This window comes from Giraffa tippelskirchi, chromosome X (assembly GCF_054371585.1).
Source record: "Giraffa tippelskirchi isolate mGirTip1 chromosome X, T2T-mGirTip1v1.2.pri, whole genome shotgun sequence".
Taxonomy (NCBI): Eukaryota; Metazoa; Chordata; class Mammalia; order Artiodactyla; family Giraffidae; genus Giraffa; species Giraffa tippelskirchi.
This window is the reverse complement of record NC_137289.1, coordinates 109,574,361-109,598,268: the sequence shown is the minus strand read 5'-3', so window position 1 is coordinate 109,598,268 and position 23,908 is coordinate 109,574,361. Positions and strand designations below refer to the sequence as shown.

The following is a 23,908-nucleotide window of genomic DNA, read 5'->3' as shown; positions in this document are numbered from 1 at the left end:
CTACTACGTCACTGGCATGCAGTCATCTGCACATTGTTGTTGTTCAGCTGCTCAGTCATCTCTGACTCTTTGCAACCCCACTGTCTCCTCTCAAGGCTAGGGAAAGTTCACCTCAAACCAACCGAAGTTAATATTTATTATTTTGTCTGCTTCAAACGTTTCTCTGCAGAGAAGAACTGACTCATTTTTCTCTGTTCACAAGTTCCCAAATTCCAGGGAAAGGCTTCGCCCAGCTACTGCTGAACCTAGCCCAGCTTGCTATAAACTCCTGGCCTTTCCTTGTTTACATAAGCCTCTTCCCAACTGTCTACGTTATTTGAAGTTCAGTGTTTAACACATGCAACTATGGGGGTTTCCCAATCAATAGAGAAATAATTAAAACTGTGATGTTAAAAATGGGAAAACAAGGGTGTAATGTGAATATATCACCCTTGGGGGATGGACCTAGGATACATCATTGGATATATTTTAGAAGGTCCAAAAAGCAAAAGAAATCAGACAAGTATATGCTGCATGATACTATAATGTTTTTTAACAGGACAAATAAGCGAATGAAGTTGTATTAAATGTAAAACTATAGAAAACTATATTCCTGAAAATATATTTCAGATAAAATAATTTCCATTTTTATGGCAACCAATTAAAGGGAGAAGAACTACACACCTTCACTAGGATCATAGAAGATGGAAGAGAAAAGGGCTTCTTTAAGGAGACTTTTGGGGAAGACTCAAGGCTATTTTATGCTTGCTGAAAAATGTAACTCAGGGGTACAGATTTATGCTTTTACTTACTCTATGTTTCTAATGTAGTTAAACTTCATACGGAACATCAAGCAACTGTCACTGGATTGCTTTAGAACATGACGATCACAAGACACTTCTGGGCCTCCTTCTTTTTTTTTTTTTAAAGTCTTTATTGAATCCATTACAGTATTGCTCCTGTTTTATGTTTTGGTTTTTTCGGCCATGAGACATGTGGGAATCCCAGCTCCCGGACCAGGGATCGAACCTGCACCCTTTCTATTAGAAGGTGAAGACTTAACCACTGGACCACCAGGGAAATCCCTGGGCCTCCTTCTTGTGGTCCCTTCCACTTTCCTATCTACTCTGATTGGCTGAACATCACGCCTTCTCCTGCTTCTCTGACACAGTCTTTACTCCCCTATAGTTCTGTCGTAACCACATCTGTTAAACAAACTGCTAAAGTGCATATCTACTTGTTTAATGTAGGGAGCCCTGGGACTTTCCTGGTGGTCCAGTGGTTAAGGCTCTGTTCTTCTTGTGTAGGGGGGCAGGTTCTATCCCTGGCCGGGGAACTAACAGCCTGCATGCTGCACAGTGTGGCCAAAAAAAAAAAGTAGGTAGCCCTATGGAAACTGAGCTCCAGGAAGGGGCAATGTCTTGTCCGCCACTATGTCACTGGTATGCAGTCATCTGCACATTGTTGTTGTTCAGCCACTCAGTCTTCTCTGACTCTTTGCAACCCCATGGACTGCAGCACACCAGGCTTGCCTGTCCTTCACTGTCTCCCAGAGTTTGCTCAAACTCATGTCCATTGAATCGATGATGCCATCTAATCATCTTGTCCTCTGCCACCCCCTTCTCCTCCTGCCCTCAATTTTTCCTAGCACCAGGGTCTTTTCCGCACATAGTAGGTACTTAAAAACATTTGCTAAATGAGTGAATGAATATATGAAATGAATGAGGGGAGTGTTAGACTTTCAGAGCGGGGTAGGATCTGGGTAGGTAGAAGTCAAGCACACTTTTGGTCATACTTGCTAAGAAAAGTATGAGCAAAATGAGGCCCCCACGGACACGACGTGATTTGCCTGAGGGGCCCAAAGCTGCTACTGCCTGGGCTCTTAAGTCAAAGAGTTGTTTGGCGAGCACCAGAGGGGTGAGGTGACTTGCATGTCCCATGTCTGCTGTAAGTGCTGAGATAATACAGTCTAACTGGCAAAGAACAGTATGTGAGAATTACAACCTGAATGTCTAGGGTTGAGGGCTGTCTGGAAATTGTCATCATAGGATCACTGCTCTGTAATTCTTCCTTTAACCTGGAAAGCAACTGGGCAACTTTCTTAAGTAATCTGTTTTCCTGTATCCCAGTATCCCTTTTCTATGCTCTGAGGAGCAGATACGAATACATACATTTGAATGTTTTCCTTTTTCCTAAAGAAATCATTTCTCCTAAAAACTGGAACTTTTCCAATATTCCCTGTCTCAGTGGGTAGCATCACTGTCCACCTGGCTGTGAAAAACCTAAAGCTTAGGGTCATACTAGACATTTGCTTCTGCCTCAGTCCCCATCATCAATCCATTCTCAAGGTCTCCTGAATTACTCTTTTATTGAATCTATTCCCTTCTTTCCACTCGACATCCATCCCTCTAGTTCAGAGCTCCATCATCCCTCCCATGTATTACTGCAGTTACAGTCTCTTAACTGGTCTCCCCCTAGCCACTCTTGTCCTCCTCTAATCCATCTTCCAGAGTGCTTATTTCTAAAATGAAAATCTGATTTTATCTCCCTGCTTAAAACTCTTTAATAGCCTCTCACTGTTTTTAAAATAGATAATAAAATCAATACTTATGAGGTCCTCTTCCTGACACACATCTTGTTTTCTATAGTCTAGCTGTGGTGCCATCTTTCCATTTTGAAACTGGGCTAAGAGCCTTTTCACTGGCAGGTTTCTGCATATGCTACTTGGTTTGGCTGGATGGTCTCCCCTCTCACTGCCCCCTCTGTGCAGTTAACATCAAGGAGCCTTTCCTTGATCTTCCCAGTCTATGAAAATTCTATGAGGATGAAGCATCAATTCTCTTCCAATGCTACACCTAAGTACTGAGAAGGTGAATTCATACTAAACAGGTAGGTGTGAATGGAAGGAACTTTAACAATGGCACTCAATTCTTTGAATGTCTTCCCAATAAGTCTTCCTCTAATTTTGTTGAAGGCAAAAGATCTGGACACCACTCTACTTGTAAAAGGAATTTTAGACGTTCACCTTTTCAACACCAATTCCAGTATTTCACACTGGACCCTTTCCCTACTGTCCCAGAGGTCTTTACATGCTAGACTAATATATCAGGTCTGTCCTTTCTTTGTTGATGTTGAACAGCAACTGTGAAAGGAGAGGTGGGAAGGAAAGCCAACACACCTTAGGCACAGTGTCAGGCAGGACAATTTTAGGTGGGAGTAGTGGGGGCAGGGGAATGGTGGTGGCCTTGAAATGAGGATCTGAAAACTGATTTCTTGAAAATTCTCCACACCCTCCTTTCCTCCCCACCTCTAGTAGTATAGGTTTAAGGTAGCTGCTCGAATTCATGCTGGGATTTTATGAGAATACAGGAGATTTCCTCTCCCCCCCCCCACTTACCATTGGTTCATCTGTGTTCTTTTGGAACTGGACCAGGCGAACTCTGGTCACGTTCTCCATATCCATGTCTCCGTTTGCGCTTTCTGGAGAATCACCATTTAAATAGGGAGAAGTGGGAGGAGGTGTAACCCTCAATGCTTCATCACTGTAAACTTCATGAGCCACTACATCATGAGTCTGAAGTAAGGCCTGATATTTTATGAGGGAAATAAAATATTAATAACAGAACTGTTTCAGTAGGAGTTTATTACATAAACACATATAAAATTATTCTTTGCCTCTCAAAGTTATCTCTCATCTAAAGAGAATTCAAAGCACATTACACCTAGATAGAGCCATGCCATAATTTCTTTCTGACACATAATCATGGCAGATGGAGCTTCCCAGGTGGCACTAGTGGTGAAGAACCCGCTTGCCAAAGCAGGAGACATAAGAGACGGGGATTCATGTTCTGGATTGAGAAGATGCCCTGGAGGAGAGCATGGCAATCTACTCCCATATTCTTGCCTGGAGAATCCTAAAGACAGAGGAGCCTGGCGGGCCACAGTCTCTTGGGTAGCCAAGAGTTGGACATGACTAAAGCAGTTGAGCGTGCACAATCATGATAGATGGAGTTTTAAAAATGAAGGAACAAATGAAAGAATGAGTGAGCCAATCAATGAATGCACGTGTTTGTTCATTATCTGGGTAAGAGGTGTTGTCTGATGCTCTAAAAAACAGTCCAACTAACTTGCTCAATTAAAGGCTGACATAACACAATTTGAAATAATTGAGCAGAAAGAATCTTTTGTATATAGAGCTGGCGAATTTGTGCTGGGGCTTAAAATGAAAACAAATTTAAAAAGAAAAAGTGCAATAATTGGTGCCTTGAGCAAATATCTTTTACCAGTGGTATTAACAATAACTGCTATATAATGCAAAGGATAATTTATAATGTACGACTTAGTAAAAGAAATAAAACCACACACAAATGTATCTGAAGAAATGTAATTTCCCCAAATATCACATGATATGGAGCTCAAAATCTTAAACCTAGTTACTGTTTTTGTTCATTTCTACTTTTTGGAGCACTAAACAAAAAATAAGCTGACAGTTATCATGACTTCTTTTTACAAAGCTCATTAACAAAGAAAAAGTGATTTCTTTGTGTTGATATCTCCATATGTCCTCTTGGTGAAATTGGGTAATAAATATCCTTTGTTTCCCTGAAAAGGCTATTCTTCCACTTACTGTACATTTCCTGCCATCATAAGAAAGTTTTTAATAAGAATAAATATTTGAACATTTCTACTTCAAAGAGAATTTTACAGCTGAGTATCAACATATTTGGCACTTTACACATTATGTTTTCTTGTGAGCTAACTATAAATTCAGTTCTTTTTTAATCTGTGATCTGTAGGGTAATAAAATATCTGAGATAATGAAACATAATTAAAATTGCCTTAACAGCATAACCTGTAGCATCTCAAGTTATTTAATTAAAAGATTTACCAAAGTCATGACTCGGCTATTTTCACTTTTCAGTTATATATACGAGGCAAAAATAAGGTAATAATGTGGTAAAATCATAAAGATGATGGTGTTGATTAGTCATCAATAGAGTGTATGCTCTATTCAATACCCATCTGAATTTATAAAAGAAATGGCAGATATTTGTAAGATCTCAGAGGGCTGGTATAGGCACCGAGGGGCAGTAAGTAGCACAGCTTGAAAGCCAGCCTCTACAATGGCCCTGGGGACCTGGGCTTCCTGACCTGTGTCCTGGCTACACCCTACATGAGTACCCCTGGCTAAAGTGGTGGTGGCTGTGCTATGTGGGGAAATCCTTCTTTGGCTGGTCTAATTATAGCCTCTTAAGAGACTAAGATTTAAGGCAGAAAGCAAAAATTAATTATAGGTGAACTGGAAAACTTCATCTGTTAAAATTAGGTTCATTGTACTAATTATAGGGCTTCCCAGGTGGTGCTTGTGGTAAAGAACCCACCTGCCAATGTGAGAGACATAAGAGACGAGGGTTCTATCCCTGGATTGGGAAGATCCCCTGGAGGAGGGAATGGCTACCCACTCCAGTATTCCTGCCTGGAGAATCCCATAAATAGAGGAGCCTGGCGGGCTACAGTCCATAGAGTTGCAAAGAGTTGGATACGACTGAAGCAACTTAGCACGCATGCATTAATTATAGATGTGTTTTCTATAAACAGTGAATTTTAAAAAATAATGCTTTGTATGACTGGAGGATATATGCCTAGGTAAACAGAGAACCAAGTTTCATTAGGAAAATGCCAGTTACATGGGTTGGAGAAAGTGTTTATACTGTTTTTTGCAAATGGTTTCTATCCATCCTTTTAAATTATATAAGCAAACACTTGTATTAATGTTTTATTTATAAGGAAGGATAAGCTCACAATCACAAAAATACCACAATTTAACTGTAAGAGAAAAATCCTTAAATTATATCACCAAATGAGGTCATACTTGATATTAACTTTTATTTGCTACTGTAAAAGACTGCTACCACGAAATGAAACTTTTATCCAACACATACACGAACAAAAAAAGGGGCCACTTACAGATTGTTAAAAAAGTCATTAAAAGAGTATGCCAAATAAAAAATAGAGAAACTAGAGTTTGAATATTTTTCTTCAAGTATGTTATGAGGTGATTCAGCAATTGTTACTAAGCTGAAATAGCTATTATATTTAATTACATAAGAAGAATCATGTAATAGGAAAAAAACAATTTTATGTTTTGTATGTAAAAGGGACATGGACAAGACAACTAAGAACTTGAGACTAAAGTGGGAAAAATTCATTTAAAATTTATAGGAAAAAAGAGAAATTTTAGGTTTGAAAGTGGTTCTTCTGGCTTCTTAATTACAAATCATAAAATTTATCACTTAATAATGAAACTTTCAAGTCAACCTAAGGTGATTATAACCACCTTGTTTTTATTGAGAAAGAAAGATACAAATTTCTAAAAATAGGATCTAGGACAGAAAACTTTAAAGGAACAAAATCAAAGCATAGACATTCAATTCTGTTTATTGTCTTTATCCTTAATGTTTTATATTTTACAAATGCAATAAGCAAAGGATCTGTTCTCTTTAAAAAAAAAAACAAGTCTTTAAAATGGAGTAACTGAAAAAGGATAGTATGCTAATATTTTTTATCATGACCTCTCGAGTACAGAGTTTAAAAAATCATTTAAACCTATACTCTCTTCTTTTAATTACTGTAAGTATTTATAAGTATCTGTATTTTTAAATGTAAGGTAACCCAATATTAAATCCTCATGTTTTAATGATCAGAAAGCAAAGAAAAAGTCAAATAATTGAAGAAATAAGTACAAAATTATATGCTAAGAACAACTCCCAAACTTTGGTATAATAAAAATTATAAATTAAAATTTTTTCCTTTATTAATATTTCTTTAACAATACCAAAAATTTGAAATCATGATCTTAAAATGCTTTTAAAATAGAAAGCTCCAGCATTTAAAAGTTTGACATAGTATATACAGCTCAGAATTATACCTCCTACACAGGACATTATCCAAACATATGCTTATTTGGGAATGACCACTGAGTTCAAATTAAGTTTATAGGAAAATCAATCCTTGTTACAAGTCATTTAAGAGCACAGCCTTTGGAGCCAGAAAGATCTGGGTTTTGAACTTCCATGAGGCCACTTACTAGGTTGGTAACCTAAAGCAAGCTTCTTTGCCTTTCTAGGGTACAGTTTCCTCTCTGAACTGTAAAATGGAGTTAATCACATTACCTCGCATCTCAGCCATCAGCAAGTTCGTGTTCAACCATCTCTAAAGCAGAATCCCAATCTGCTCATTTTCCATCAGCCCCATCCTTCTCCAAGCCTCTACCACCTCACAGAAGCCTCCTAATTGGTCTCCTCTCTTAATCTTATCCTCACCACAGTCCATTCTCTACACAACAGCTCCAGCAATCTCTAAAAAAGCACAGGTCTAACAATATTTTCCTGCTTGCAGTCACTGTCACCCATGCAATCAGGAGAAAATCCAGATTCCTTACCATGGCCCCGAAGGCCCTTCGTGTTCTGGCCTCTGCCACCCTTGCCAGCTCTTCTTGTATCACTCTCCCCTTTGTTTACTATATCCCAGCCACAATGGCCTTTCTTCTGTACTCTGACCCTATGAAGCTCTTTCCTGCCTCTGGGCCTTTGCATTTGCTCTTCCCCATGCTTGGACATTCAGAAAGCTAATTCTTTCATAAAACAAGTCTCAGCCTACATGTTAACTCCTCAGAGGGCCTTTCTCCTGACTCTCTGAAATAGCTTCTCCTTTACTATCATCTCTGCCCCATTGTCCTGTCTTTTTTTCATAGTTATTATCACTATATGAACTTATCTTGTTTGTTCACTGGCTCACTGTCTGTCTCTAGTTCACCTATCCACGCCCCACCTAGAATGGAAGTTCATTGATCCTATTCACCACTACCCTTAGTGCCCAGCATGGTGTCTGGCATACAGTAGGTATTTACATATTTGATGAGTAAATGAAAATGTCTTTTAAGTACCTAGCTGGGTGTTCAGAAATTACAAGTGAAAGTGAAAGTCGCTCAGTCATGTCTGACTCTTTGTGACCCCATGGACTATATAGTTCATGGAATTCTCCACACAAGAATACTGGAGTGGGTAGCCTTTCCCTTCTCCAGGGGATCTTCCCAACCCAGGGATCGAACCCAGGTCTCCCGCATTGCAGGCAGATTCTTTACCAGCTTAGCCACAAGGCAAGCCCAAGAATACTGGAGTGGGTAGCCTATCCCTTCTCCAGCAGATCTTCCTGAGCCAGGAAATTACAAGAACTATTTATTATTTCTGAAAATGCTTACTAATAGCAATGCACATATTAATTTCTCTCTGATGTCAGAAAAGCAAAATAAACCAAGGCTTTGAAGTTAGGTAAGTTGTGAGAGATGGGGCTGTCTTAGCTTTAATGGTTTTGAAGAAAAAAAAAAAACCTTAACCTTAAAAAAATGATTTTATTTGGGTATATATTATTTTCTTTATTTAGCTTACTTCAAATCTGAAAGATCTACTGATCTCAATGGTCCTACATCATTCTCGGAATTGAGCTGAGGGTTACTTATCAATTTATAGATAGACCCATCTGTCCAGAATGTACAGGCTTCTATCTGCGGAAAACACACTGCACAGAACAGTCAGTTGACTAGCTTATCTGCAAATGGGCAAGTTCCTAATCTATTCAATATTTTACTGAGTACTGTGCCCTAGACATGACAGATATTGTGGAGTAACTAATAATATTCATTAGCTAACAATTATTAGGCATCAAGGATATTCAGACACTGTGCAAAGCACAGTAGATGTATCATCTACTTAATTCTTATTCCAATTTCATGAGGTTGGCAAATAGCATCTTTACAATTTGGTATTATCTGGTATTGTAATCTTAACACTCTGACATATGGCTGAAAGCACATTTGATGAAGATGGCTGTATTTCATAAGAATTAGTAAAATCCTCTTTTGAAAGTGAGGTTTTATTTCTACAGAAGTTTAACTGTTACTCACCATGAAATGAGGTTGTGTTAAAATACGCTTTAGTTCCTTTGCATCGTTATTCTCAGGGTAACATGAAATTTCTTCCAATACCTAAAAAAACAAGCAAGATATAAAATAGTATGAAGAAGATGCTAGATTGAGAAAATATAGAATTCTTTTTAAATTAAAAAGTATGAATGGATTTTTATGGCAGGCAAAATAATTATTCTGGAAAAAATTCATCATTTTATTCAAAGTTATTAATACATAGGAATTACATTGGTGGTAATAAAAAATAAAACAAATTACTGTAATAGTCTCTGCCTTCATTACCCAACTATAACTCAAAAGATTATTGAAAAATACAAAACAAAACAACAAGTCTGTAATACATATTTATTACAGATCTAGGTAACTTAATTAAACTTAATGGGAAAATGTCTCCACAAATCTTTTTCCAAACTTACCATCAAGATGAATCTGTAGTACAAGTTGATAACAGATTTCTTTTATAATTAACAAAACTGTCCATTCCTTTCAGAAAGATTAAAATTGCAAGGGCTCAAACAAAAATAAAAAAGAGAAACACAAATACTTTCCCTTGTAGCCTGACAGAATCAATGTTATACTCCACATTCATCTCCTCACATAGACAAAACCACGTCTTGGCAATGGTTCCTAGAATTAATTGCCAGGGCATGAAAGTGTTCCCAGGGAGCTCAGTGTTAAAGAATCAACCTGCCAATGCAGGAGACCCAGGTTTGATCCCTGGGTCAGGAAGATCCCCTGGAGAAGGGAATGGCTACCCACTCCAGTATTCTTGCCTTGGAAATCCTATGGACAGAGAAGCCTGGCAGGCTACAGTCTGTAGCGTAGCAAAGTTGGACCTGACTTAACAACTAAACCACCACCACCACTAGTTGAAAAAAAAGACATACAATCAAAAACTTTCCTCTTTTCACTCACATTTTCTTTACTAATTAGTTGCTAACATTTTCTCTGCACAGGTTTAAATGGTTGTTTTCAAATGAAATTGCTGTTCAAAAGTTATCCCTTACCACTAGAATGGAGTTTACCCATTTAAAATTTGATTATGTGACACGAGCCCTGGGAAAGTCCTCTGTTCCTTTTCAGAGTAAACCTATTACTGCAGTTCTAACTGTAGATAGTTGGATTCACAGTGGTTATACACAGTGCACTCAATTCTAAAAGTCAAGCTGATCAAAGATTGCTTGAGCAGTAATGGCTGTCAGGGGCATGCAAGTCATGTACCCACCAGAAGTCTCTTGACTTGCCTTTGAGAATCCTACAACTGGAGCAGGAAGGGATATTTTGAGGTCACTTAGCCTAAAGATTAGATGTTGGCTAGTGCTACTCAATCACCTCCTCAGGGAAGAACAAACCAATGAAAACTACAAGATTCCTTTCTTATCAAAATGTACTCTTAACTCGTGCTAATTAGGCTGTTAATTCATATTGTTTAATGATAATAAGCCAATTCTCCTTTGGTGTGTTTTATGCTTTGAGTTTTTTTTACCAGTGAAACAAAAGATGAAACAATATACTCTCTCTGGTTCTCTCTTACTCTCACAGCCTATGATTTTAAGCACTGCAGTGTGGTCTCCTAATTTAGAGAGAGCCTTTTCTGACTGTTGCCACCTCTATTTCCTTGGTCTTGCTTCTCAGTGAATATATATTTCCCAGTACAGGTTTTGTGTTTAAAATCTGATCAGGAAGGAATTAGGTCTTCATACTCTTTCACATAGTAATTTCACTTTATAAGAAAAATAATTTTTTTCAAAGGAAAATATTTCTTTGGATAAAGACTTTTATGACATCAAAAAGTGAAAAAAAACTCACTAGGTGTCTAACAATGGAGGCATTGTTAATTCATTATAATTTAGTAATAGCAAAGAAAAAACTATGCCAATGTTAGAACTTATTTACAAAGACCAAGTAGAAGCATGGAAAAATGCTTATTATATTATATTAGGTTAAAAGAAAGATTGGGGCTTCCGTGGTGGCTCAGATGGTAAAGAATCTGCCTGCAATGCAGGACACTGGGGTTTGATCCCTGGGTCGGGAAGATCCCCTGGAGAAGGGAATGACTACCCACTCCAGTATTCTTGCCTGGGAAATCCCATGGACAGAGGAGCCTGGCGGTCTACAGCCCATGGGGTCACAAAGGGTCTGACACGACTGAGTGACTAACACTTTCACTTTTCAACAGAAAGATACATTTTGATTATAACTACAAAAAATTTATATGCAAATGATAGTGAATAGAAAAGGGGAAGTGAAAGTGAAAATTACTGTGTAAGGAGATGGGATTATAGATGAATTTCTACTTTCCAAACTTTCTGCAATATCATGTTTCTATAATAAAAAAGTTAAAAGTTTGTGAGAGATGTACATTAACTGGCAATTTATAAAAATGACTTCTCTCTGAAGTTAGCTCCTGTAAATATTTAATTAACTTTCGAATATTACCACCTTAAAAAAAGCAACCCAAATTTTCATAGCACATCTATTTCCATCAAGTGTGGTAAAATAACTTTTTCCTTCTTTTTAAAAAGAGAAGTAAAATCAATATGCTAACCTGTTCAAGTTTACATAGCAGAACCAGAACTAGAAATCCAGGCAACATTGCTGCTGAGATTTCTTTTTTCTCTTCTGTATGTAAATGCTCAGTGATAAACTTAGAAATACTAAATCTGAGTATAATAGTCCAACTGTGACTTCAAGGCAACTGCCTCTTACTGTGTGGCAGAAACATTTTCATTAAAGGTAGCACATATGATACCCAAATACATTTACATAATACTTATCACTTACCTCTTTGGCTCTCTGTACTGCATCGCTCGGAGGATTCCTGATTTGTGGTGAAGACTTCGTGTTAATTTTGTCATACAGCTAAAAGCAAAGGAGAATATCCAATCAACATTCATAATTCTTGGCTAAAATTCAAAGCTTCATATTTATTATCTCATGAAACAATTTTTTCCCCTTAAAAAGGCATGCTGGTGACTGAAGTGGGATGTTCTTCTTAAATCTCTTATTCATTCAAATGAGACTTGTCAGGATGAGTGCTACGCCTGTCTTTTAAAAAATCATCAATATTTCAGTAATCACAGCATTTTTTCCCTCTGATAGAAGCGACATTTAATAAGATGAATAGAGAGTAGAAAGAAAGAATGCTTTCTGGCCAAGACATGTCTGAAGGAATTTTCACAGAAATCCAAATCTTGGGAAAGGGCAAACCCAACTCCTTCTAGGAAGGAATGTTCTCATGAAAGGTTTATACTTGTTTTACTAGGGCTATTCATTAACAGTATCAGTGCTGGCATCCTTCAGCAAGAAATTAAGGACACAAACCTTTTTCCTTTTTAAGCTGTAAATTCATAGATTACAAGAAGACACGGAAAAGAATCGATATTTTAAAAACTCCACAAATCTAAATGATCCAAAATTTAACTTTCTGAAGAAATTTTTTTAGAGAAAAATGTCTGTAGTGTAGAAATGCAATTAAAATATTACTTTCTGCCTCAGATGAAACATTTCATTCAACAGTCTGCTTTGAAAAGTGAAAAGCTGAAAATGATCTCGGCTAGTCTGCCACTTCTATTTCCTAACTTCTCTAAAATAGGTGGGGGGTTTTGGGGGGTTGGTTTTGGTTGTTGTTTTTTTTCTCTCCTTCTACGTGTACCAGTGGCAGTGCAGAGGTCAAATACTGTAAACATTCTCCAGATTACAGTTAGACTTGTTTATACTGATGCAAGATAGAACTTTACGACTTGTAAATATTTGAGCCATACCATACGTAAAAATTCCTAATGATTGACAGGCAGACAGATAGGACAAATAAAGCCTAATGATAGCAATGTGAAAATACAGCAGTGACCATCTGAAAATGTCAGCATTAAGAAAGTACTACTAAATTAGAGCTTAAATAAATAACGTAAGAAGGCTAGTAAAATATTGGTATTTAAAGTATTATATTAATATTTAGAGAACTAGCAATATGTGGCTCATTTATAAAAGTTTGCTCAAATCCCTGTAGCATACATAAGCCCAGTCTCTGTCCTCTGAATGACTTCCATCTCTAAAGATTGTGAATTCTGAAATTTGGAACCAGTGAATATTATTTTTCAATAGAAATAATATTATATACTGTGTCAGTTCCCAGACTAGTCTATAAAGACAAATTAAATACTGTACATCTGCAATAAAAAGTAGGAGGGGAAAAGAACCCAACCCTCCAAAAGTAAGGAATTGTAAGTTAAAAATAAAAAAACACATTTAAAATAGCTAACACTTAAAATATCACCTGACATGGCATCATATTAATAATCAAACAAAATAAAAAATATACATGGATAATGAAAAGATTTTTAAAACTCTTGAATGCCATTTAAAAACAGACCAAATTTAATTTGAAGCTTTATAAGTTGTCAGCACTGTCATTTACAATTACAATGTCTTTATAATGCCTAATTTTACCACAAAGAGTTTTGCCTTTTTGATCAACTGAAAGTCACTCAGTCATGTCCAGCTTTTTGTGACCTCATGGACTATACAGTCCATGGAATTCTCCAGGCCAGAATACTGGAGTGGGTAGCCTTTCCCTTCTCCAGTGGATCTTCCCAACCCAGGGATCGAACCCAGGTCTCCAGCATTGTGGAAGGATTCTTTACCAGCTGAGCCACAAGGGAAGCCCAAGAATACTGGAGTGGGTAGCCTATCCCTTCTCCAGTGGATCTTCCCAACCTCCCAACCCAGGAATCAAACCAGGGTCTCCTGCACTACTGGCAAATTCTTTACCAACTGAGCTATCAGGGAAGCCCTGCTTGACCAAGGACTATTACTAATGTTACTTTCAAAATTTTCAACCATGATTAATTTCTATTTACACATTTAATAAATGCACGTTAGTTTTTAACTCACAAAGCAACAAAAATTTCAAGCTCCCAGAATCACTCTATCACTGGAGGCTTTTTATTTTTGGTTTGGTCTTACAATGTGGTTCCTTAGGTGAGTGAATCTTGAGAACAAAGGCAGGCTTTCTTTGTTTATCACCCACCCTTTGTCGCCTGCCCCCATCTATCATATACAAAATATACTTGGAATGATGGGGTTTGAGGACTTGGCCTGCTGTCTTAGATTTTCAGCTAAAGCCCAGAGCTAAGGCCAGTAGGAAGTAAGTGGTCTGTTAGTAAGCTGCCAGGCCATCCCTCTGGGGCTTGCTGAAAGGTAGCTAAATTGGTCCTTCCATACTCACCCCAGCACCCTATTTTGCCTGACATGTGGTGTTTGGGGTCCCAAGTGAAAAGAGCCTCTTTCCTGGTTGGAGGCTGCCTGGGGCAGTCCTTGATGGCAGGGTAAGAGGTCAATAGCAGGGCAGCCCGCACTTGCAGTGTATGTTGTGGGAAGAATGTGTGTTTCCCGTGAGTCCGGGAGCTGCCTCAGAATGTAATCTGGCTGGAGCCATCTTGGTGGAACCCTGACCAAGAGGGTTGTCTGCACAGAGAAAGGGGACCCAGAAGTGCCTGTGGGGTCATGGCTGAAGGCAGCAGCTGAGAGGGTGTTGCCGGGGCCAGCTGCAGAGTACACCGATGACGCAGAGGCAACCCGGGACTGAGACAACATCTGGATGCCTGCCACACCCTGGGCGCTAACAGCCAAGAGAGCACTGGCTGCCTGAGGGACATGATTACAGGACCTGCTGTTTAAGTGTTTTTCCTCTTTTCTATGATCAGACTCTTGAGTCCTTTGACATTCAGTAACAGCACCTACTATGAGACTGAGTACATAGTAGATGTTTCATAAATGTTTCTTAAAAAAAAAAAAGCATTTAACTGGTGTATAGGAACTGTAACTGGATATTTTAAAAAAAAGAAACAGAGCAGGAATACTTATTTTAGCTTCTTTCTTTAGGAACCAGATATCATGGATCATCTTTCTGACCGCACAGTTAAAAGCCTTCCCTCAAGATTAAGAAATAAATTTTGATCACATTTAATTCTTTTAATTTTTTTGCTATGTTTCAGGCCTGACTTCAAAAATGTTTCAAGGTAAAAGAGATCTTAGATATTGACATGATTCAACTCCTCCATTTTAAAAAAGAGAGAGCTGACATCCGGTGACATGACGTGAACACACAGCATCCGGGAGCCAGAGGAGCAGGGAAGAGACTGGCCTCCTGCTGTGTGCTGTTCTTTCTCTCACTACAGTATCGTGGCTTGTATTAGAATTCAGTAACACAGTCTCATGCCAGGGAAACACCTTCAGCAAATATTTGGGGAAAGAACTGTAGAAAATGCCATTTATAGGCTGTAGGGAAAAAAAAGTAACTAAATGTGATTTGAAAGATATTAGGCAATCAACTGCAAGCCTTGCCCTATTAAAGAACGTTTAGAATCCTCATCCTGGCCTGGCCAAATGATGAACATTTCAGGTTTTGTGGGCCATATGGACTCTGTCACAACCACTCAACCCTGCTGTGTGTGTGAAGGCAGCCATTAATAGTCCATTAAATGAATGGGCATGGCTGGGTTCCCATAAAACTTTATTTACAAAAACAGGTGGCTGGCTGGATTTGGCCTGACAGCTGTAGTTGCCAACACGTGCTCTAGAAGCTCAAATTGAAGGTGAACTGAAATGACAAAATATATTTCTGTTGGTTGTTTGCTTCCCTGCCATCTGAAGACTTCAAGTGTGTTTGTAAAGCTGAGGTGTAGAGGGTGAGGCAGAGGGAGGGAAGAATGTTAATAAATTATTCCTAGAGAGAAAAAAAGAATGAGTGTCTTAGGGTTTTTCTCTTTTTAATGCAATTATAGTTACGCAAGTTCAGCACTTTTTATTAAAATGCACACACGCACACACACAGCCCAAGGCAAAACGAGGAAATGTGAACAGCTGCAAGGGGAACAGACTGTTTCACACTGTGTCACTCCCAGACAGGCCTGCTCACTGCCAGTGTCTGGCGCTGGGTCATATACGACCCCACACGACTGCATGGACACGCTTCATCTGTCTTTCTTAAGGAGTATAAAAGCACAGTTCCGTTAAGAGGCCACATTCTATATTTGAGATGGGTTGTTTTTGTATAAAAGCAGAATAAAGCTGGTGGTCATACTAAATTGAACTCTGCTGAGATTGTACTTTTAAACATAATGATGGTGAAATAAATTAATGTCATTTTTTAAATTTACATGCAAAACACTAAATCAAGTTTCTTTTTTGTTTTTTAACCCTACTCCATGGTACCTCACTGTCTTCTGATTTCTTTCATCAAATAGAAGCTTCTGTTTTGTTCATAGTTTATATATAGCACTTAGCAGTATCAACATTTAAAATGGAATGGTTGGTGGAGAACCTATAAAATTACTATCACCAGGTTAGATGTCCCACTAACTTTCTAGCAGAGAGAAACCAAACCTTAAGGACCAGAATATACTTTAGATGAGAAAGATTATGACTTTTGCCACTAGGCTATAGATGTGAGCCAAATAATGAATGGGTTTGTAGAGTTGCTGGAACACAAAAGTTCATTAAGCTACCACCATCTTACCACCTAAATCAAAGATATCAAAGAGAGTCCCTGCTGGAAAAGAACTAAAGTTTTCAAGAGTCAAATATTTAGCTGCAAAGTATGCAATGAAATGTGTCTGTAATCCTAGTAAAAAGATAATAACAGTGTTCACAAGTTTATACTGCACTACAATAATGGGAATTGAAATGACTTGCTCTGGAAACAGACTATCATATTTAGAATTTCTTTACAGTTGCTGTGAAGAAGCTAGGTGATTAGGAACAAAGTTCCAATGTCGCATCTTTTCAATGAACCCAGCAGATCAGCCATTGATATCCAACAGTATTTTAAAAAATACATTTGAGAACTGGAAAAATGTTATGGAAAGGTGATTTAATACTAAAATATAAGGAACTGATATTCAACTACTGTGCTGGAGGTGGTCTTCTGAAGCTAGAAATCAGAGAACATCTGAGCTCTAAAGAACTACTTTTCCTGCTCAAGTTTATGTATCAACTCACTGTCTTTAGTTTAAAAATACAAAAATGTCCTCTCAAAGATCTTTAGTGTCATTAAATATGACACAGTCACAAAATGAAAAGACAACCTACTGAATGGGATAAAATACTTGCAAATAATATGACTGATAAGGGGCTAATATCCAACATTTATAAATAACACATATACAACTCAACATCAAAAAAGAAAAAAGAAATAACTACAATGTGATTTAAAAATGGGCAGAAGAACTGAATAGGCAATTTTCCAAAGAGGAAATGCAGATGACCAACAGGCACATGAAAAGACACTCAGCATTGCTAATCATCAGGGAATTGCAAATGAAAACCTCAGTGGAATATCACCTCACACCTGTTAGAATGGCTATCATCAAAAAGAACACAAATAACAAATGTTGGTGAGGATGTGGAGAAAAGGGAACCCTAGTACGCTGTCGGTAGGAATGTAAATTGGTACAGCCACTGTGGAAAATAGTATGGAGGTTCCTCAAAAAACTAAAAATATAACTACCATATGATGATCCAGCAATTCTATTCCTGGGTATGTTTCTTAAAAAAAAACAACACTAACTGGAAAAGATACATACACCTCAATGTTCATAGCAGCATTATCTACAATTGCCAAGCTATGGAAGCAACCCAAGTGTCTATCAATAGATGAATGGATAAAGAAGATGTGCGCACGCATGCACACACACAATGGAATACCACACAGTCATAAAAAGAGTGAAACCTTGCCATTTGCACTAGGCATTATGCTAAGTGAAATAAATCAGACAGAGAAAGACAAATACTGTATGATATCACTTCTAGGTGGAACCTAAAGATAAAACAAACTAATGAATATAACAAAAAAGAGAGACACATAGAGAACAAACCAGTGATTACCAGTGAGGAGGGGATTAAGAGTGACAAACTATTAGGTATAAAATAAGCTACAAGGATATACTGTACAACACGGGAATATAGCCAGCATTTTATAATAACTACGGACTATAATCTTTAAAAATTGTGAATCACTAATTGTACTGTGCTGTGCTATGCTTAGTCGCTCAGTCATGTCTGACAATTTGCGATGCTATGGACTATAACCGGTCAGGCTCCTCTGTCCATGGGGATTCTCCAGGCAGGAATACTGGAGTGGGTTGCCATGCCCTCCTCCAGGGGATCTTCTCAATCCAGGTCTCCTGCACTGCAGGCAGATTCTTTACCATTTGAGCCACCAAGGAAGCCCTACTAATTGTACTCCTGTAACATATAATATTATATGGCAACTATACTTCAGTTTAAAACAATGACATAGTTGAAACTTGGAAAAGAGCAGTATATTTAACAGTGGTATAAAGATTGTGTGATGGGAAACGTTAAGTGTGAAATAAACACACTACAAAATTTAAAATGGCACTTTCAAATATTTTAGGAGGTACAATTAAACTTTGGGAAGAACTTATATAGCCTGTCTTTGGGATATTATGATTTAGAAAAGGAAGTTAAATCACTGAAGGCATTTTGCTTTCACAGGATTAAATAATGCCTATTCTATCAGCATAAAAAATTGCCTAACAGTTTATATTTTATAAAATTTCTAAAAATCAGTTCAATTAAAATAATTGAAGAAAGCACTCAAAGATTAGTCATGCTGATGACTCTCCATCTGAAATGGAGATAATATATTCCATTCATTTGATGAGCGTACTTTCATTATCTGTACATGATTCTTCACAATTTGTACTATGTATTAACTTTCTCTCTAAAAGTTCAGAAAACATGCAAATAGCTAAATTTTATAAATCTTAAACTAAATTTGTTTCTCACTTGAAAAAAACGTGTATCAAATCCACAATTCTAGTAATGGTAATAAAGTAGCAACAGTTGCACCTTGGAATTTAGATTTTTCCCAGAGAAAGATTCAGGGCTGCTACCAACATTATGGCCCAGTTTAATATTGGATAACTCAAGTTAGAAATGGATACTCAATGGAGTTTACTTAGTGGCCAATAAGAATGTTGGTGGAAGCCCTTAGATCAAGTTTTAGAAAATCATGGTGGGGGTATATACCCTTTTGAGTCTTAGGACTGGCCTAGTGATATACTGCTCTACCTAAATCCATTATGAAAGTTTTATTCTGATGGCAAACAGGAAATTAAAAGTCAGTATATCTGGACCATTTTAAGATTTCCTGAAAGGGTTGCAAAATACACTGGATCTTGACAGCAAAATCCTCCCAAGGAGGCCCCTGTTTGGTTTAGGTTTTCCTTGTCTGTGTACAGAGCTGCTTGTGTTTCAATCCTATTAGAACATTGTTCTTTCAGGGATTTATCTTTGATCCAAGAAATTAAGACTTGCTTAACCTCCTAGTTCAATCTAAAAAGACTGTTGATGGCCTAACAACATAGGCCACTGTGTGGATTTCTGTTCAGTTGGCTGCTTGCTCTGAGAAACTCAAACACTGGCCTCAGATGACCTAACTTGACTGACCTCACTCGGTCTTTTTCAGTTGGCCAATAACTCTAAAATGAAGCATTGTAAGAAACAAATCATAATGCCTATTCTTGAGCAAGCAAAAGAAAGCATGAGGAAAAACAACCAGTTAGATGATACAGGCAGGCTTTATTTTACTTTTAATTAAATCTTATGAAATAGGGCACTTTTGAATACTAGATCCAAGAGTTTTCCCAAATGTGAGAAATTTCACTATGGTATACATTTCTTTTCCATAAAAAACCTACTAAAATTTTTTTAGAAAGTGCTAAAACCTCATTTCCTAAGGTGTTCTTCTGAAACATCTACATTAGTAGTTAAATAATATTTAGGGTAACTGAATATCCTATTATTAATTTGCTGCTTTGAAAGAAAATATTTACATTAGGTATGTCATGTGATATTTCATTACTGAGGCAGTTCAATAAGTTTTGACTTAGGATATGAATTATTTTGTATAAGGAAACACCAAGCATTGGTACAAGTAGCTGTAGCAAAAATGAATTTCTGTTGTGGGAAGTTAAAAGAGAACAAAAAAGACAGTCTGGCAGAAGTGGTTTTATGAGATAATGTTTGAAGGACCACAAAGAGAAGAAAGCAACTATGTTCTTGGATGTGAAGGCTGCAAGCCAACTACATCGAACATTCTTCAACTGAGCATACCACATTCTTTTCTGGGGGAACTCCCCCCCCACCCTTCCCTTGGGAGTGGCATGAAGAAGAATCAGAGCCTGTTGCACTTGGAAGGCTTTTTGAACATTCCTCTGCCTTCTGGTAAAGTGGACTATAGTGCTACAAAAATAGAAGAACACTCAGTGGGAAACACTGGTGCTGGGGACAAGCTGCCTCTTGGTATTTTAGAGTAAATTCCAGTCACTCTTTTAGGAAGTGATTCACCTGGACAAATAAGGGAATGAGAGGGACTGCTGTAGTTAACAACAGTTTCAGTGAAAATTACATATTCTTTTTACAGAGATGTATATCATAGGAGCTAACCTGGAGACCAGAGAGAGAGCAATTGCCTGGGGATGAAACTAAGGCTGAATTCCCCACTACTGGCCACTTTTACCTGGAGGATTCGGCTTTTCCAAGTATATAATTATCTACTACAAAATATTGATATTGGATGAATGGATAAACAAAATGTGGTATACACACAAGATGGAGTATTTTTCAGTCTTTAAAAGGAAGGAGATTCTGATACACACTACAACATGGATGAACCCTGGGGACATTATGTTTGGTGAAATAAGCTAGTCACAAAAGAACAAATAAGATATGATTCCACTTCTCTGAGGAACCTACAGTAGTCAAATTCCTTGAGACAGAAAGTGGAATGGTGGCTGCCAGGGGCTAAGGAGAGGGGGAAATGGTTTATTTACATCTTCCTTACTTTCTTTCACCAACGGTTATAGTTTTTGGTGTATAAGTCTTATATATCTTTTATTCAATTATTTTTTCCTTTACAATAGTATTGTATTTTTAAAATTTTATCTTCACTTTATACATTGCTTTTATATAAAAGTATAGTTAATTTTTGTATGTTGATCTTGTATCCTGCAGTTTTGCTAACCTTGCCTATCAGTTCTAGTAGATCTTTTGTAGTTTCCTTAGGATTTTCTATATACAAGAATATATCTCTATGAGAATATGGTTTTACTTCTTTTCCAGGCTTCATGCCTTGAATTTCTTTTTCTTGCTTTACTGCACTGGCCAGAACCACCATAAAAATATTAAATAGAAGTGGTAATAGTGGAAAATCCTTGCTTTGTTTCTGGTTATATTAGTTTTCTATTGCTGCTTAACAAATGACCATATTCCTAGTAGCTTCCCCCCCCCCTTTAAGTTTATTGATATTTACATTAAGAATCAAGAAAAACTAATTTGAAAATATTTCGGTCAGATGATATTTCTAGTTCTCTTTATCTCAGGAATGTTGTTTCATATGACACTTTCCTATTGATACTAATATTTTGATACGTTGATGGAAACAGACATTAGAGTTTTTGCCCATCCAGTTAAAAACAGAGGAATGAGACCTCCCATGTCTAAAGCAAGCTTCGGGGTACCTCAATCTCCAGCCCCAGGAGGCAGGGGGCACAAGGTCACCACCACTGACTTACCACCCAGATGGTTTCATATTTGCTGAAGTTTACTCTTTAAGACTACATGGGACCCTGGGAAGGTACCAGTAGCTCAGCCTCTAAAGGTCCTCAGATAGGCCTTATTTTTGCAGACATGTAAGTGCAAATCGACCAGACTACAAATCCATGGGAAACTTAGCTTTGGTATTTCCTGACTGGTAACCTATTTAAACATCCAAACTCAACACTATATCAACTTACTTCTCAGACTCCAGATTGCTCAAAAACATCAAATTATTGCAGAAGTTCCATGTTTTTCTCTATTAGGAAACTTCTGAGTTCTAAAAATAAGCTATTTCCAAATATGACTACCAATTTAATATCTTTAAAAAAGCAAAACAGTAAATCAAGAGTTGTAGTTTTCCAGTGTTAACTCCAGGTCAGATAGAAAAACTCTCTAACTCTCCCTAAGAAGCAAAAAAAAAAATTATAAGAAAGATGTCAATAATATAAAATACAGAGGATTAAAGACATCAACTCATTTCTAGCACAATATTTTAAAATATTATTTTATTATAAAAATTGCTTATAATATAAAACCACTAAATTGCTGTTGTAGTTAGTCTTTGCATTATTAATCTAATCACTGATGTTTTTTAAGAACTTCTCAAGAAAATAATCTTAATTAAGTGGGGCATCACATTTACCATGGAAACAGCAGTCTGGAACAAATGCTAACAGCTGCTCAGAGGTATGACAGATGGTGGGTGAATGTTTAAAACTTAGTTGTAAAAGTTTGGCAGAGAGGAATAAATGTGTAATTTAACAATGTTTTGTAACATTGCTGACTTACAAAATAAACATTAATTCAGTACTAGGAAAATTTCTACAAGAAATTAATAAGGCTGAGAATCACCAGCAAATAACATTTGCAAAATACTTTATATCTGGAAAAAACTCTTGATTTTTCAGCCGACTGAAAACGCATCCATCATCTCACCATCCAGTGTATCACATACAAGTTCCAAAACTGATTCAAAATATTAGTAAAAGAGATAATTACACTTTAACATCAATTCCCAAGGAAGCCTAACTAATGAACAACAGGGTAACACTCCATTATTTTATATTTGATTTTTATAATCTGCACTCATACTTGAAAAATCAATTCAGGGCAAAATTAGTTTTCCATGCTGTGCTGGGCTGGAGATTTTCCCCACAAATTCATGGCTACTTGGAATCTCAGAATGTGACCTTATTTGGAAGTCAGGTCTTTGCAGATAGTAATTAATTAGGATGAGGTCATATTGGACTAGAGTGGGCCCTAAATCCAGTGACTAGTATCCTTATAAGAAGGCCATGTGAAGGCACAGAATCACACACATACAGAGAACACCCTGTGAAGATGGCAGCAGAGACTGAAGTACTGCAACTACAAGCCCAAAAACACCAAGGATTGCAGGCAACTACCAGAGCAAGGGAGGATTCTTCCCTGGAGCCTTGGAGGGAGCACGGTCCTGCTGGTACCTGACTTAAGACTTCTAGCCTCCAGAAGTGTATGAATAATCTGTTATCTTAGTGAAAGTCGCTGAGTCGTGTCTGACTCTTTGTGACCCCATGGACTATACAGTCCATGGAATTCTCCAGGCCAGAATACTGGAGTGGGTAGCCTTTCCCTTCTCCAGGGGATCTTCCCAACCCAGGGATTGAACCCAGGTCTCCCGCATTGCAGGCGGATTCTTTACCAGCTGAGCCACAAGGGAAGCCCAATCGGTTATCTTAAGCCACCCCGTTTGTGGTGGTTTTAGCAAACACACGCCAAAGTGTATTTTACTAATACTGATCTATGTATTTCATATACACAGCATCACTGTGCCAGTGCTTTAAATTTTTGAAAGCAGAAATATTGGAACAAGCTGGACCAGGCACAGTTCCTCCCCTTCATCTCTTTCTACAAAATGAGAATCAGCATATGTGTGCCAGGGTGAACTAGTTGAATAGCAAATATTTAGACATCCTGGATCTATTTCTAACTACAGATTATACTAGAATTCAAATCAGAAAGCATTTCTTCCCTCAGTGGAACCCACAGTGTTTCTCCTTTTGTTTTAATGTAAATTTTTTCCATACAACAGATATTTTGTTTCCTTCAAACTAATTCTAAGAACCTTTCTTCAAATTCTGAGCTTGTTACTATTTTAAAGGCATGGCTAGAAAAAATAGAGTGCTACACAATCTTTTATCTTCTGCAGGAACTTACCTTGTTTCGTTTGGTCAGCTGAAAAATTATGGCTGCAGACTTAGCGATTGTGAGTGTTATTGAAGTAGTAGAAATTATTTAAATAAAATAAAAATATTTCATGAAATGACTCAGTGAGATTAA

General features: G+C 37.5%; 1 protein-coding gene across 11 annotated transcripts in view; it reads right to left on the bottom strand.

Moving 5' to 3' along the window:
* The window catches only part of CASK (calcium/calmodulin dependent serine protein kinase), a 385,636-nt gene that overhangs the window by 59,130 nt on the left and 302,598 nt on the right, over nt 1-23,908 (bottom strand). For all 11 annotated transcript variants that reach the window (XM_081564446.1, XM_081564438.1, XM_081564440.1 and 8 more), the window contains 3 exons: nt 11,747-11,824; nt 8,942-9,022; nt 3,377-3,565 (listed from right to left, as the gene is read on the bottom strand). In XM_081564446.1, the coding sequence (XP_081420572.1) occupies nt 3,377-3,565; nt 8,942-9,022; nt 11,747-11,824 (348 nt within the window). The remainder of the gene's footprint in view (nt 1-3,376; nt 3,566-8,941; nt 9,023-11,746; nt 11,825-23,908) is intronic.